Raw genomic sequence first — 16646 nt, forward strand, 5'->3', positions numbered from 1 at the left:
CTCCTTCATTTTGTTTCTGCTTTAACCTGCAAAATACTACTTCATTATTTATCCATATTTTCATAAAAATTAATGATTTTTTGTTAGCCCTTTGCTTCTTTATCTTATTTTCTATTAAAATGTTTTTGCTGTTAATCCTTTATCTTTCTTATACTTCCTTTCTCTGTTATTCTTTTTCTAACTTCTTAATTTAGCTGCTTAGTTCACGAATTTTCAGCAACATTTAAATTTCTTCTACCCAACACCCTAGTGCTACCACTGGACTCGGATTGATTTTTAATGTGAAACTCTCAGCTTTAGGAAGAGAGAGCTCCCTGGTCCTCAGAGTATTATAAATTCAAACTCTAGCAGCACATGAAGGTGAGGCTTGCAATTTTGATTTCTACAGAGAGATGCTTTCCCTTGGTGCGATAACTAGGCAGAATCAGATAAGATTTGTCGCCCCATGTTGGTAAAGAGATTCTTTTTCTGATACACCTCTCCATTGAGAAAAACTGAAAATGAACGCCAAGTTCAAAATTTCATTCTGTCTCTACTCAGACATTTATTCAGAAAATACTTGGCTGAATACACTCTTGAAACAGTATCCTCCATGACTCTAACAGAGTATTTAACTTCCCCAAACAATATTTACCCCAACTAGTACATTAGATATGTTGTTGACCTGTGGTTGTTTGTATCTGTCCCCTCACCCCGCCAGAATTTACGCTCCAAGAGAAGAGGGGCTTCATTTGACTGGGTATTTGCAAGGCAATGAAGCAAGACTTTCCATTTTTTAGTCAGACTCATGTTAAGGCAAAAGCAAAAACCTTCGCAAAAAATGAGATAGAGCACAGATACTGCTTTCCTCTGAACTATGATAGGTACATAGCCATCACAAATCTCTCAGAGGACATCTTTATGGGTATGAAATGTATCATCTGAGAAAAGTACCCTGCAAACACAGTGTGTACAACTTAAAGAGTATACAGTGAGCACTCATGTAAGCACAGCTGAGGTCATGAAATACAACAATGTCAGAATCAAGATGCCCCTGCCATGTGCCCCACTTTTATCACCAACCCCTCACCTCCCCCAGAAGTAACCATTATTTTGACTTAATGACCCCATCCATCTACCACAAAATACTCATTCTTAGAGAAACAAAAATTAACTTGATGGAGAAAAATTATCATCAGAGATATTAATTATGTTTCAGCCTTAAGAAACTATTTTATCTCACTACCCACCTAGGAGACTCTAGAAAACACTTTCAATTAGCAGATATAAGAAAATTACAACAATTAGAATCACAACTTTTCCAGAATATTAACTATGCTATAATATATCCAAGAAGCTGTTTAAGGAAACATATACATCAGAGAATATCCTTATAATCATCACCAGCAACCTGAAGGGCATTTAAGATGACAGAATTTAACATCTCTACCAACTTAAAAAAGGAGACTCAAACCTTTCAAGTTCTTTCTTTTGTCCTCCAAATGCAATCACAGTTCTAATAGCCGCTAAGACCTCTTCAGCTACTGCTCCAGCTTTTGCATATGCCAAAAGTTCTTTATCAGTAAATGAAGACAGTATCTGTTTAAAAATGCAATTGCAGATAATTTAAATTTTTTAACAATTTTACCTTTTGTACACAAATGCTGCTGGTACATAGTGTACTGTACTGTATATAAATCTTCTACTCATCTTTGGTTATGAAGCCCTATTTTTCAGTATACATATTGTAGCCATTTCTTTTTGGACTGAGATGGTATATAATAAAGTAAAATTTCAACTTTCTCACTATACTCCATGGATTCTCATACAAATAAATAAATCTGGGCCTTTGGGGGAGATTTTACATTTTAAAAAGAAGTGTATACGCTAAACATCAATAAATACAGAAAATGGGGCAGTATATCAAAACAAATAGGTGTACTCAACATAGCAGTTGCTGATTACACTCTGGTTCAGAAATGCCAAGGTAGGAGGCCAGGAGAACACAGGGGACCCAGCCCTGTGCAGTGACAGGACCTCGAGGAGGTTTCCAAGGGCAGGGAAGCAGAGCTCCTTCTACCAGGGCTTCTGAGCACGACATTGGGCCACCGTGGAGGTCTCTTTCATGGACGCACTTTGATTTTTCTGTTTGGTCCCTGAGCATCTGTTCTCTGGAAGGAACAGTACTGGGTCCTTTATATACACAGGATCTCCTTCACTGATTCTTCTCAATTATACCAAGAAGTAGGCATTATTTTCCCCCCTCAATACATGAGGAAATGGAACGAGAAAGAGGTCAAGTCATTTGCTAGTAAGTGAAATATCTAGGATTTAAGGCTTCACAGCATGAATCAACGGCCACCGGAGTCAATCTCTCTCTAAAACCAGCCACTGATATGTGTGGAATCCTAGAGGGCTTTGTGATTAAAACGGAATCAACTGGCATGGGCAAAGAACCACTATTTTTACCTGAAATGCTTGACTAGTCAGCCATCTAAATATTGCACACAAGAATTCAAATCAAATTCTGAGTAAATATATTATCCTCTTTCAACAAATAATTTATAGCATCTGTGGACTCATTTGTATAAGTAATAACAGTCTATTCCTTCTTGTCACAAAAAGTTCAAAGCTGTTTTGATTTTAAGAGTGCATTTCTTCCTCTGCTTGTGCGAAAGTAAAGGAGCTACGACAGATGTAAGAACGGGTGGGTGAAGGCAAACGAGCCTTTACTAACCAGGTTCTATGTGCAGATGTTGTACTCTATGCGCCTTCTTCTTTGGTACCCAAACAACAACCCACTGATGCTCTAGACCTTCCTGACCTCTCAAAATGACCTGCCTAGGGCTGCCCTATCACATCTGCCAGAACTGCTCACAGCGCTGGGCCTGACCCAGGGAGATCACTGTCATCCCTGAACAAACAGGTCTGCATAAGGCAAGAGGTGCATACAATACAGTTTAGCTCTGTTTCTCTGCTCTTGTTGAAAACCTCAACCATCAACCACACCAGAAACAGCTGACAACAGAAGATTAGCAGAACTATTTTTGACTGAGGAGTTTCAAAACATGCTATTCTAATTTATTGTTGAAATATCAAGTACCATTCCAACTGATTCAGTAAACCTGGCTTCTCTATGACCTTCCATAATGATAAGCATATCCTTAGGCAAGAATACAGTAGAATGTTCATCAAGAGTTTTGTTTTTTAACAGATGTCTATTGAAAGAAAAAAAACACTTTCAAATACTCTCAGGAATGTTAAAAGTCAACTTTACTATTCCTCTAATATAAAATAACAGAATGCTGATACTTCCGATATTACAATCACCCACCCAAACGATATCAAATTTCACTAACTCATCCCTTCTTCCAAAGGCTGCTAATTTTTTTTTAACAAAGCCTAATTGTACTAGTGCCAGACACATGAAATTGTTATTCCTCTTAAGTTAAAAGCCAACACAGGCCACTTTATATTGTTCAAACTAATACATTCAGAAGCAATAGTTTTGACCATGACAGATGTTTTGGCCTTCATCTTTGTCCCTTTTGTCCAGTGCTCAGTGTAGGTTTTTATTTCATTTTGTTTGGGATAATTTATACATGCTTTATTTTTTTTAACTTGGTATTCTGAGATAATTGTAGACACAAAGGCAGACAGTGTAGACACAAAAGAAGACACTAAGGAAGACAGTCAGATCCCATAAACCCTTTATCTGGTGTTCCCCAAAAAACATCTTCAACATCTCTTCAGAACAAGATCCCAGCCAAAAATTTAACACTTAGCATTAATTCAACGTTATTCAGATTTACCAGTTTTACATGCACTCGTGAGTGTGTGTTCAGTTCAGTTCAGTCGTGTCCAACTCTTTGCAACCCCATGAATCGCAGCACGCCAGGCCTTCCTGTCCATCACCATCTCCCAGAGTTCACTCAAACTCACGTCTATCCAGTCGGTGATGCCATCCAGCCATCTCATCCTCTGTCGTCCCCTTCTCCTCCTGCCTCCAATCCCTCCCAGCATCAGGGTCTTTTCCAATGATTCAACTCTTCACATGAGGTGGCCAAAGTACTGGAGTTTCAGCTTTAGCATCATTCCTTCCAAAGAAATCCCAGGACTGATCTCCTTTAGAATGAACTGGTTGGATCTCCTTGCAGTCCAAGAGACTATCAAGAGTCTTCTCCAACACCACAGTTCAAAAGCATCAATTCTTCGGTGCTCAGCTTTCTTCACAGTCCAATTCTCGCATCCATACATGACCACTGGAAAGACCATAGCCTTGACTAGACGGACCTTTGTTGACAAAGTAATGTCTCTGCTTTTGAATATGCTATCTAGGTTGGTCATAACTGTCCTTCCAAGGAGTAAGCGTCTTTTAATTTCATGGCTGCAGTCACCATCTGCAGTGATTTTGGAGCCCAACAAAAGAAAGTCTGACACTGTTTCCATTGTTTCTCCATCTATTTCCCATGAAGTGATGTTAGTTCCAAGCAATGTTATCCTGTTAGATTCACGTGACGACGATCACAATACAGAACAATTCCATCACAAGGATCCCTCAGTCCTGCTTTCTGTAGTCACAGCCACCTCCTTTCCTACTCCTCGTTTCTCCCCTCCACACCATCCCTAACACCTGAAAACCACTAAACTGTTCTGCCTGTTATTTTGTCATTTCAAAAATATTATATAAATGGAGCATAAGGTATGTGACCTTTCGGGACTGGCCTTTTTCACCAAGTGCAAATCTCTAGAGACTCATCCAGGCTGTGTGTGATCAGTACTGCTTTCCTTGTATCACTGGATGTACCACAGCTGCTCAACCAGTAACCTATTCAAGAGTGTCGGGGGTTGTTTCAGTTTGGGGCTATTACCGATACAGCTGCTATGAACACCTGAATACAGATTGAGTGAATACACGAACATAGTCTCTCTTAGATAAATGTCCAATACAACTGCTGGATTGTACGGTAATTGCATGTTTAGTTTTATAAGAAATCACAGACTATTTTTTCAGGTTGAATACCATTTTACACTCCCACCAATAATGAGTGACCCTGTTTCTCTGCATCTCAGCAGCATTTGGGGTTTCACTTTTATTTTAGCCATTCTGGTAGATGTATAATGGTATCTCATTGAAGTTTAATTTGCTTTTCACTGACGACTAACACTGTTAAACAACCTTTCATGTGCTGACCTGCCACCTGTATAACCTCTCTGATGACGTTTGTTTCTCTCTCCTGCCCATCCCTAACTGGTTCATTTGGGTTGTTTTTCTCCTTAATATATATATATATTATTGAATATAGCTGACTTCAGTGTCTCAGGTGCACAGCAAGGTGATGCAGTTATACATAAACACACATTATTTTTCAGATTATTTTCCATTACAGGTTATTACAGGATATTGACTATAGTTCCCTGTGCTATACGGTAAACCTTTGTTGCTTGTGGCATATTTATTTTTTATTTAGAAATCTAGCATTCTATTTATACTACGTCAAACAAGTAAAATCAAAATGTCATAAATTTTTTTCAATTAGGCAAAAGTTTGTAAGTTTTCTAAAAAATATATATTATCCATACTATTTATATATATGTAGACAAAAGCTTTTCTACTATGCCGAAAAAGGCTTGAGAAAGAACATCAAAAAAAGAGAGAGATGGAGAAATTGGAAAAGATAAACTAAATGAAATGCCAGCACTGAGTAAGAAATAGAAAATGAAACAAACTGAATAAAATTAAAGATTATACAGTCCAGTGGTTTTGAAACATGGTTGCTTAAAAAAAAAAAAAAAAGAAAAGAAACATATCTGGAACTCTGGAGGAAAAAAGCAATACCTGAGCATTGGTATTTTTCAAAAAATTCCAAGATAATTCTAACATGCATCTTGATTTTAAAAAGTGATTACAGGTATTTCTATTAAATAGTAGTTTTGGTGATTTTTTTTTAACTATCAAATTTTGAGAATTCCTTATATATTAGATAAAGACTAATCCTTTGTCAGATATACGACTTGCATGTTACTTTTTTCCCAGCTTTTAGCTTGTTTTTTCATCTCCTTTACATGGTTTTCACAGAGTAAGAGTTCCCGCTTTGGGGGGAAAGCAGATAAAGTCTTCTTTCTTCTAGGGGAGGTTGTATAAAATTGGTGTCAATTCCTCTTTAAATGTCCAGTAAATTTTTCCAGTAAAAGTTGCCTGTGCCTGGAGAATTCTTTTTCAGGAGCTCAGAACTTACAGAATAGATTTCTTTAATCACTATTTCATCTTAGTTGTTCTGGATATCACAATATTCATAGGTGACATAAAAATCTACTGGTATCAACATTTTACCACTTATAATTCTGGGTTCAATCACCAAATATGATTTAGAAATCTCCTGGGAAAAGAGAGGCCCAAATTCCTGCTCTTTCTGTTGTTCCTTTTCCCTTCCTGATGCTCCAATATGCCTTGTATCACTTTCCTTCTGTTTGAAGAATTTCATTTAGCCAGTTTCTAATAGGAGGTATGCTAATGGAAAGTTCCTCTATAGTCTTCCATGATCTGGGAATGTTTTTATCTCCCCCATCATTCCTAAAAAATACTTTAACCAAGTATCCACAGTTGACAGGTCTTTTCTTTAAGCACTTAAAAAATACTTTGCCACTTCCTTCTGGTCTTTATGGTTTCAGATAAGAAATATATTGTCATTCAAATTGGTGTTCCCTGTAGGTAATGTGCTGTTCCGGAGAAGGCAAGGGCACCCCACTCCAGTACTGGAAAATCCCATGGACAGAGGAGCCTAGTAGACTGCAGTCCATGGGGTCACTGAGGGTCAGACACGACTGAGCAACTTCACTTTCACTTTTCACTTTCATGCATTGGAGAAGGAAATGGCAACCCACTCCAGTGTTCTTGCCTGGAGAATCCCAGGGACGGGGGAGCCTGGTGGGCTGCCGTCTATGGGGTCGCACAGAGTCGGACACGACTGAAGCAACTTAGCAGCAGCAGTAGCAGCAGTAATGTGCTGTTCATCTTTAGCCAATTTCAGCTTTTTTCTTTGTCTTTAGTTTTCAATGATTTAACTATGATGTGCTTTAGCATGGATTTCTTTGGGTTTATCTTGTTTGAGGTTAGCTTAGCTTCTCGGACCTGAACGTTCGTCTTTCACAAACCTTGGACATTCTCAGCAATTATTTCTTACAATATTCCTTCAGCCTTACCTCTCTCCTTTCTTTTGGGACTCTGGTGGTCACAAATGTTCTATATCGTACTACTGTCCCACAGGTCCCTGAGGCTCTTTTCATTTTCTGTTTCGTGCTGGGCGACTTGTATTGTTCTATTTCCAGTCCACTGACTCTATCCCGTCCTCTCCACTCAACAAGAGTAGCCCCTCCATCGTGACTTCTGTTCTACGGCTGTACCTTTCAGTTATCTAATTCCATTCTGTCCTTTTTTCTTAATTTCTTTTTCACTGCTGATATTTTCTATTTCCTTTTGTTTTAGGATAATTTGTAATTGATTAGTGAAGCATTTTTCTGGTGACTATTCCAAAATCCATGCCAAACAATACTGACATAGGAATTGTATCAGCACTTGTCAGTTAAGTGTTTTTTTCTCATTGAAGTTGTGATTTTCGTAGTTCTTGGTATGACAAGTGGTCTTCTTTTAACTATTTTGGGTGTGATATCTATTATGTTAGGAGATTCTGGGTCCTATTTTAAAGTCTTTTATTTTAGCAAGCAGTTACCCTTTGGGGATTTAGCATATAATTCTTAACCTACTTCTGTGAGTTGTGGGTCAAGCAGCAGTTTTACATTCACTGTCTGTGGTATTACTTTCGTCAGCATGGTTTGTCTGCAGTTGCTGGGGCCCCTGCTTCTGCTACCTGAGGGAGTGAAAGTGTTCTTAAGGCTGGACCACCTCATGTAGGAGTAGGAGTAGTTTCCCCTCCCTTTGCCCCTTAGCTGACCCAGTGTCTCTGGGCGGGGTTAGAGAATTGCGTGCAAAGATCAAAAGAGGCTTTTTGGAGTAGGAAGCTTGCTGGGGCCAAGCCTCTTCCTGTTCTGCCTTCTTGCCCCGGTGCCTCTGAGTTACAGAACAGAGCCTCAGAATCACAAGGACAAAGCAACTTCCTCCACCAGGCCTCATTTCTTTTTTAGTAAGACTGACGACCAGACAATTGAAGCCTCCATTTATTAAATAGTATCTGAAGTAATGCACAATTAATTATTAAAAGATTAACTTACTGCTTTTCCCCCTAACTTAACTAGAACAAACATCAGTACATTTTAGAACAGTTTTTTAGCAAATACTAATACGAAGAATCTGCCTAACCTTCTAGTAAACAGAAAAATCAATTAACACAAAGGCTTTTGCCAAATATTTCAACAGAGATGCAGTTTAGCCACCAAGAACACCATTCAAACATTGTGTTAGTCTGAACAATAAATTAATAAGAGTTCTCAGAACTTCAATTTCTTCCTCTGTTAAATGAGATAATGTCTACACTTTACAAGAACATGTATTTCGTGCCTTTGAGGAAGAAGATAATATGCTGGAATGAGGGGGAAAATATTCTGTAATATTCTACAAACTTCTATTTCATATATAGAAAATATTATAGCTAAATGCTGCAAAAAGTGTAACTAACATTTACTAATTTCGGGGGAGATTAAGATATGTTGTTATTTTATACTCTGAAATTCCTTGGGATTTTTTAACCTAAAAAAAGTGGAATCTGGGTAACAAGGTCCTATTGTATAGCACAGGAAATGGTATTCAATAGCCTGTGATAAACCATAATGGAAAAGAATATGAAAAATAATGTATATATATGTATATCTGCATTACTTTGCTGAGCAGCAGAAATTAACATTGTAAACTAACTGCATTTCAACAAATTTTTTTAAAAAGAGAAAAAATATGTATTTGCCTGACACAGTAGATACTTTAAAAAATGGCAGTTACCATTTATAACAGAAAACAATATCCATCCCACAGGGTTAAATTTTTTAATTTCTTAATACAGCCTGATTTGTTTTGTGTTAGGCTTGGGTTTGCTTGGCCCTCCGTTATTCTACATCCTTTTGCCATGTGAATGTGTAGCGCTGTCTCTCATTTCTCTTTTTCTCTAAGAAACTACATACCAGGCCAATCTCTCCATGGCCACCTACACTTACAGGAAATCAATTTAGAATGAACACCACACCCAGTCTCAAGAGAAAGGCCTCCCTGCGGAGGTGGGGAGGGCCATTTGCATTGCTTTGCTTTCGTGACAGAGAGGGAACCACAGACCTCAGAGGTACATGCATAAGGGGCTAGAAAAAACCTCTTTTTAAAAAACTGTCTTCACACCAATGGACTTAAGTATGTATAAACACAGAGCCATTGATAATGCTGACAAAACTGTTCTGCCAACAAAATAAATAAAATCTACAAAAACACTGACATCAGTAATGGTAACTGAGTGGGACTTACGCGTTAGTCACTGAACTTGAAGCTCTACTTGTGAACATGGAACTGTCTACCGGGAAACACAGCTCTCTGAGAGCCGAGCATGCCTTTTGCATGAAGGCAGAGAAGGAGATGGGAGAGCTCCATCTCTCCCTTCCCCCAATAACAGCACAGAGTCTGGGTGGGGACAACTCAGGGAGTTCACAACTGCCTATTCCCACTGATTATGAACAGATTTAACACCAAGATTTATCAGAAGATTTAACGTCATCGTCAGTGTCAGGGTCATCAATGTAACAAAAACAGCCTTCTACTGGAGGAGTTGTGGAGTGTTTTTTGAGGGTGGAGACAGTTTAATAGCCTGGATTCATAGGCTTCACACCTACCTTTGCCCAGACAGCAGCTGACAGGCCAAGAACAGGACTGATGGCCAGAATCACAAGGGTGAGCTTCCAACCTTCTGTAAATCCTATTATAAAACCGGTGAAGAATGTTGCCATTGCCTGAAAGAACATTCCGATTTTGTCACCAATTCCTTCATTAATTTTGGAGACATCACTGAAAGAACAGTGTTAGAAATAAACATCAGGATTATGAACACCAGAACCTTTTTCCTGAAGCTAGTTGAGTGTTTGTTTGTTTGTTTCAGTGGGGGGTAAATCAGTTTACATCTAGGATTTTGCTCAGGAAGGTCCCCAGCAAGTATCATGTCACCGCCCTAATGCTCACTCCCACAGGATGTCTTGGGTCTGGCAAGTCCAACCCCTCATTCACTACCAGTCCTGCGGGACCTCTTCATGCCCTGTCAGGGTTGTGGGAACGAAAAGATGCATGAGGCACGATCAAGACTCAGAAGGAATTTAGTTTCAGAATTACTTCTGAGGGATGGGCATTGCCTCCAGGGATTACCTCCTGACAGATTTTATGACCTCACTTCCATTTTAAAAGAATAAGAAGCACAGGTCAGAGTTCAACACACACCCAGGTACTTACTCTGTGAGGCGGGTGTTAAGTTCTCCAACGTCATGCACATCAAACCAGCCTATCTCCTGTTTCATGATGGCATGAAAAAACTGTTTTCTGATTCTGTGTACTTGTCTTCCAGCGGCCAGACACCAGAACGAGACCTGGATGTAAGCGGCAATAAGCACGCCAGCACCAATTCCACAGTAATAGTAGGCGTACCTGAAAAGCAACAAGAAAGCTGCACACATGCCACTTTCTCATCCATGCACTGTTCCCAGCAGACCACCCGCCCTGCCTTTCAGTCATCTGGCAATCTTGCCCTCCTTAAAAGCAGAGCTGATGGTCAGCATCCAACTACGGCCACCCTGGTAGAATGTCATGGTGAAGAGTGTGCTTACTGTTTTGGCTCAAATCCCAGCTCTTAACTGCAATACAGGCTGACTTCACCTTTCCAAGTCCCAGTTTTCTAACTGGCAAAATGGAGATAAGAACTGTAACACAGTGGGACTTCCCTGCGGTCCAGCAGTTAAGACTCCATGCTTTCATTGCCAAGGGCATGGGTTCAATCCCTGATTGGGGAACTAAGATCCCGTATGCCTCGTACCATGGCCAAGAAAAAGAACTGTAACAGTTATAAAAACACTTGCGTCTGTGCCTGGCACGCAATTAGCATGGAGAGAACGCCAGTTATTGTGAAAGACGTGAGTGGTGCCTAAAAGCATCACAGCATTAGGTGAGGTCTACCAGTGTCACCCCGCACACCTGGATTACCCCGGTATCAGCTGATGAACACTGGGATGGTTTCTGCACACTGGGGAATGGAAAGAAGGGACAGAACTTGCCAGAAAGTGAAACCAAGAACCAAAAGGTCACCTGACCTTTTGGGTTATTAATCTGCCAACAGACAACTGAGAATAAAAAATGTTTTTATATCATCTGCCCAACTGGCCATCATGAGTTATCCTGAAATGCTTAATGAATCAAGTAGCAGGCCCCCCAGTTTAAATTCTAATGATAAAAAGAATGAGTATTTTCTAAAACCAGACCCTTGATCAACTAGAAATGCCAAATTTGTATTTCCTTATATGAGTCTTCATATAGAAAAAAGCAAACAACATATGTGCTTCACTAAGAAATTACTTTTTAGGTAAAAACAAACATTCAAAAATGAAATACAGGATTCCAATATTCCTGCTTTTAAAAGTTCACAACTTGCCACCCTCAAAGAAAAAAGTATATGAATCATGCAGAAACTATAAAAATGGTGATGTAATAACCAAATAGTTGCTGATATCAATGTTCACAGCCTGATGTAAACGTTATCTTCCCCAAGTTATACCTGGTAATGTACAATGTATTTATCAGGGAAGATAGAATTAGAATACTAAATTTTAGTTAATAGATGACTCAATATTTTTTATCCAAGTGTTAATGATACAGCAAGAGATAGCTAAAAAGAAGCCTCATTTAACAAGTGGAATGTGCTTTGAAAATGAGCTAAAATATTGTAAGCCACCAGTCTACGTTTACTCAGAAAACAATACCTGTGTTTAAGTATTTATAAGATGATTACGGGCTTCCAGAGTGGTTCAAATGGTAAAGAATCCACCTGCTATGCAGGAGACCTGGGTTCGATCCCTGGGTTGGGAAGATTCCCTGGAGAAGCTAACAGCTACCCTCTCCAGTGTTCTGGCCTGGAGAATTCCATGGACAGAGGAGCCTGGCAGGTTACAGTCCATGGGGTCACAAAGAGTTGGACATGACTGAGAAACTTTCACTTTCAAGATGGTTATAAGACACTGTTTTTCATCAATATTAAAAAAGTGCCTCTCCATAAGAGTATCTGGAGGTGTTTGCTTCTCAACTTTCAAAATATGGTCAAATATGTCCATTTTCTTCAAACCTTCTAGAGTAGGATTAGGATTAGGATTACAGGATAATGTGCAATCATTTTCTTGTGAATCACCAACTCATACCTTTGGACATGTTTTATAAGCTGTTCTGAGAGCAAACTTCAAGGTAAGTAAATCATTAATGAAAGCTTCCAAAGTAAGTTGAGGTTAAAAGGACTATATTTATTCTGGAATGTCTTGTTTCATTGTTCAGAATAAGATGCTATATTTTAAAAAATCCTGTTAACTGATCTCATTACATCATGACTAAAGCCAGCCAAGAAGGAAACTAATAATACAAAGCCATTGCAAATAATGTGATTCTTAACTGCATTTTCAACAAGCCCACTTTGAACCCCTCTAATTTCCCTGCAGATGATATTCTATATTTACCAACGCATACACCAGTCTGATCCAGGCTCAGCCTTCACCTTAGAGTGTCTTATGCAGCAAATGCTTTTAAGAAAAAAACCTACATTGTATTCTCCTAAAAAATGAACAATGATGTTGCTCCCCTCAAAATTTTGAATCTTTATTATAATAGTGCAAAAATTTTAACCACATTACAATTGGATTAAGACAGAAAGACTTAACAATAGTAGAAAAATGTCTACTTACGTGGTCATTTCCTTCTCCAGCTTCTTGCCATACTCTGTTCCGTCTATAGTACCTAGTTCACCTCAAAACAAACACACACTGTTATGTCTCTTTATTTTCCATTAAAAATATGCATATAAATAGAACTTCCTCCATAGTCCAGTATTAATAATCTGCCTTCCAATGCAGAGGACGTGGGTTCAATCCTTGGTCAAGGAACTAAGATCCCATATGCTGTGCATGACAACTAAGCCCTCACGCTCTGGAGCAGGCATGCCACAACTGGAGAAGCCCACGTTCCCAACAGGAAAAGCCCACGCACCCCCCAAAAAAATCCCACATGCCGCAACTCAGACCCGGCACCGACAAATGAGGAAATTTCAAAAAGATAAGCATATAAAAATGAATCAAACTTGTGTCACTTAACAACTTACACAAAAATGGGTCGAACTAATTTAATTGCAATTATCTATAAGCATCAGGGCATCTGTGCAAATCCTTTACTACTGGATGTGTGCAACCACACACAAAGTTCAGCGAAGCTTATTTGTGCAAAGAAAGCTGCATTGATTAAGAAGGAGTCTGTCACCTGAGATACTAGTGATCCCTGGATTAAAATGTTTTATGAAATACCACTCCAAGAGGACATGGAGAAAAATCTTTTCTGTGGGCTTTGTCCTGATAAATATCAGTGCAGACTTGACCCTAAACCCATTTAGTATTTCAAACTGAACACCACATTTCTTCAGTTTTTATTTTAAAAATGTAAGATACAAAGAAGAATGTAATAAACACCAGTATTATGCAGTATTAGCAGATGTTAACGTTTTGGGACAAGGTACATTAAAACTCTAACACCTCCCTCCAAACACACACACGCACACGCACGCACACACACACACACACACGCACTAGCCACTATTCCTATTCTGGTGTGAATTTTTTTCAGATTTTATTTTCTATATGCAATTTTACACATACATCAATACACATACATGCTTATTTTAAAAGACAGAATCACAGTTCACATTCAGTGGCCAATTTTCCATGTCAGTACGTGTGTAAATGGGGCCTCCCGGTGGCTCAGTTAGTGAAGAATATCTCTGCAATGTGGGAGACCTGCGTTTGATCCCAGAGTTGGGAAGATCCCCTGGAGAAGGGAATGGCTACCCACTCCAGTATTCTGGTCTGGAGAATTCCATGGAAAAAGGAGACTGGCAGGCTATAGATCGTGGGGTCGCAAAGAGTCAGACACGACTGAGTGACTTTCACATGTGTGTGTATGTGTTATCTTTGTTTTTTCAAAGTTGCATCTATTTCAGTTGCTTCCAGTCTTACTGTTACATGCAATGCCACATTAAACATACCTGTCCACATACATGGTGAATATTTTTGTAGTATACATTGTCATAATCAAGATGGCTGGATCAATGCAGAGAGCACACTTTAAATCTTGTAATCATTTCAAAAGTTACAATGCAACATAAGAGGGCCTAGTTCAGCTGAGTGTGCTCTTGACAGGTATGGGAAAGAAGAGGAAAAGTTTTTCTGGCAAAGAGAACAACACTGCATGTGTGAAGAATGAGTAAGCTGCTTTGGCAGGAGTATGGGTGTGTTGTGTGGAAGGAAGGAGGTGGATACATGATTGAAAAGATCATCTAGGCTCCCTAGGTATGGTATATAAAAACTAGTAGACATTATGTGTATATGAGTGTACATGTATATATGTACATGTATATATGTACATGTATATGTGTGTGTGTATATATGTACCTACATATACTTTTCTTCAGATTCTCCAACAGATTGAGTAGAGTTCCCTGTGCTACACAGTAGATCCTTGTTGGTTATCTATTTTATATCATACATGATAATCCCAACCTCCTAATTAATCCCTCCCCAACAAGAAAAGTCAAATATTTAAGTGTAGCTTTTATTTTAATAAAATACTTGCTTAGATTCTTGACCACTTTCTCCTCTGGCTTCCAGCACCTCATCCTCCTCATCCTCCCATAACTCTGATCCCTCTCTCTTAGTCTTATCCACCAGTTCCTCATGCCCTCTCCTCCCTCCATGCTGCTGCCTCTCAGAATTTTACACTCACTCCCAGGGTGGCCTCTACCACTTGCGCAGCTTCAGTGACTCCTGCATCTGTCTGGGCGCCACTCAAATCCTCTCCTTCCTCATAGCTAATGTCTGGTTCAGGTCCCCATTACCTCTTACATCTGCTCTAATAAGAGCCTCCTAACTGGCTTTTCTAATCCCATCAAGTCTTTATCTTGCCACCACATCTTCTATTTGGGAACAAAAATATAATTATATTGCCTCTGTTAATAACCTTAAATGACAGTCCACTGGATAAAGGACAAAGTCCAAGAGCCATACATGCCCTATTAATTCCTTTACAATCTTACCACAATAAGCCACACAATGACTTTCCAGATTTTTTTTTTATCCCCACCCTTTCTCCTCATCCCAGTAGCTAGGGCACTGTGCAGCCACCATCTGGGGTTGGGGGTAGGGGGCGAGGATACCACAGCATAAAAGGAAACAGAGCCCAGGTCTGCTTGATCATCACATTCCTGAAGCCTTTGCCCTTGGGATTAGAGAGGAAACAGGGCATGACAAAAGATGCTGCTTCAATTTCATGAGACCAAGCTCTGTCCTTTCAGACGAAAAGCTACTGTCCACATACTGAGATGAGATGGAGGGGAGAAGTGCTGACAGCTTTCCTCCTCTAAGCCCTCCTTCATTCTCCTCTCTCTACCTGGACTGCCTTTTCCTAGTCTTTCTCCTGGAAAAGACTGGTCCTTCACGCATGAGCTCAGTATGACCTCTTCCTAAGTGGCTTATCTCCAGCAGGGTGACTCACAGGGTTCCAGAGTAACTGACACACGATTCAGCTGACTAAATCAACCCTAGAACAGACACGCCACGGTTCATACCCAACTCCTCCTGCCGTTTCCACGGGTGTGAGCGCCTGAGAACATGACTGTGTCATTTACCTTTGTACCCTTGGTGCACAGCCTGCTGCTCTGTCTGCTGTACCTGCGCCTGTTCCAAAGACCTTCAAGGATTTCACAGAGCCAGCAACACGCAGACCATTTATAAGAATATGCCAACAATCCTTCTATTTCGTACATGTGTCTTGCATATTGTGGGGTTAAACAGAGATACAGCAGACCACCACCTTACTACCTGGAGTAAGGAAGGCCTTTTCTAAAACCAAGCAAGACCACAAAGAAACCTACCACTGAATAGGCTTCTGCCTGCAATGCAGGAGACTCAGGTTCAATTCCTGGCTCAGGAAGTTCCCCTGGAGAAGGAAATGGCAACCCACTCCAAAATCTTGTCTGGGAAATCCCATGGACAAAGGAGCCTGGCGGGCTACAGTCCATGGGGTTAGGGTTACAAGAGTCAGACACGACTTAATGACTAAACCACCAAACAGTGTCCAGCACCACAACTAAAGACTTCATACCATTTTGGAATCACATTTAATTACATTTTTATCTGACCCAAATATCTCAATAAGTTTAGTAGTTTAACTACTGAACGCTTAATAACAGTGTAAAGACAAGTATGTGACATGGATACATCTGTGATTTCCTAACTGGTAAAATTAGATTATGTTATAAAGGGGTTTTCAAACCACTTTGCACAGCAGGCTCTGTTCTGGATACTCTGGACACAACCCAGAACAAGAGCGCCTCTTTTTCTAATCTCACTGGATTCTGTGTGAGTAGGAAACCCTTTCACTATCAGACCCCAAACTG

The 16646-nt window shown here is 39.7% G+C and overlaps 1 protein-coding gene across 2 annotated transcripts in view; it reads right to left on the reverse strand.

The window, feature by feature from the left end:
- The window catches only part of LOC147374474 (ATP-dependent translocase ABCB1), a 101567-nt gene that overhangs the window by 57189 nt on the left and 27732 nt on the right, over window positions 1-16646 (reverse strand). The window contains exons 5-8 of one of the 2 annotated variants that reach the window (XM_086397277.1): window positions 12892-12952; window positions 10409-10600; window positions 9802-9973; window positions 1454-1578 (exon numbers count right to left, since the gene is read on the reverse strand). In XM_086397277.1, the coding sequence (XP_086253403.1) occupies window positions 1454-1578; window positions 9802-9973; window positions 10409-10600; window positions 12892-12952 (550 nt within the window). The remainder of the gene's footprint in view (window positions 1-1453; window positions 1579-9801; window positions 9974-10408; window positions 10601-12891; window positions 12953-16646) is intronic. The other variant, XM_086397278.1, reaches the window with a different exon arrangement.

The sequence above is a fragment of the Bos grunniens genome, chromosome 4 (genome assembly GCF_055505025.1).
Source record: "Bos grunniens cultivar Pamir isolate PY7600 chromosome 4, Bosgru_T2T1.0, whole genome shotgun sequence".
Lineage (NCBI taxonomy): Eukaryota > Metazoa > Chordata > Mammalia > Artiodactyla > Bovidae > Bos > Bos grunniens.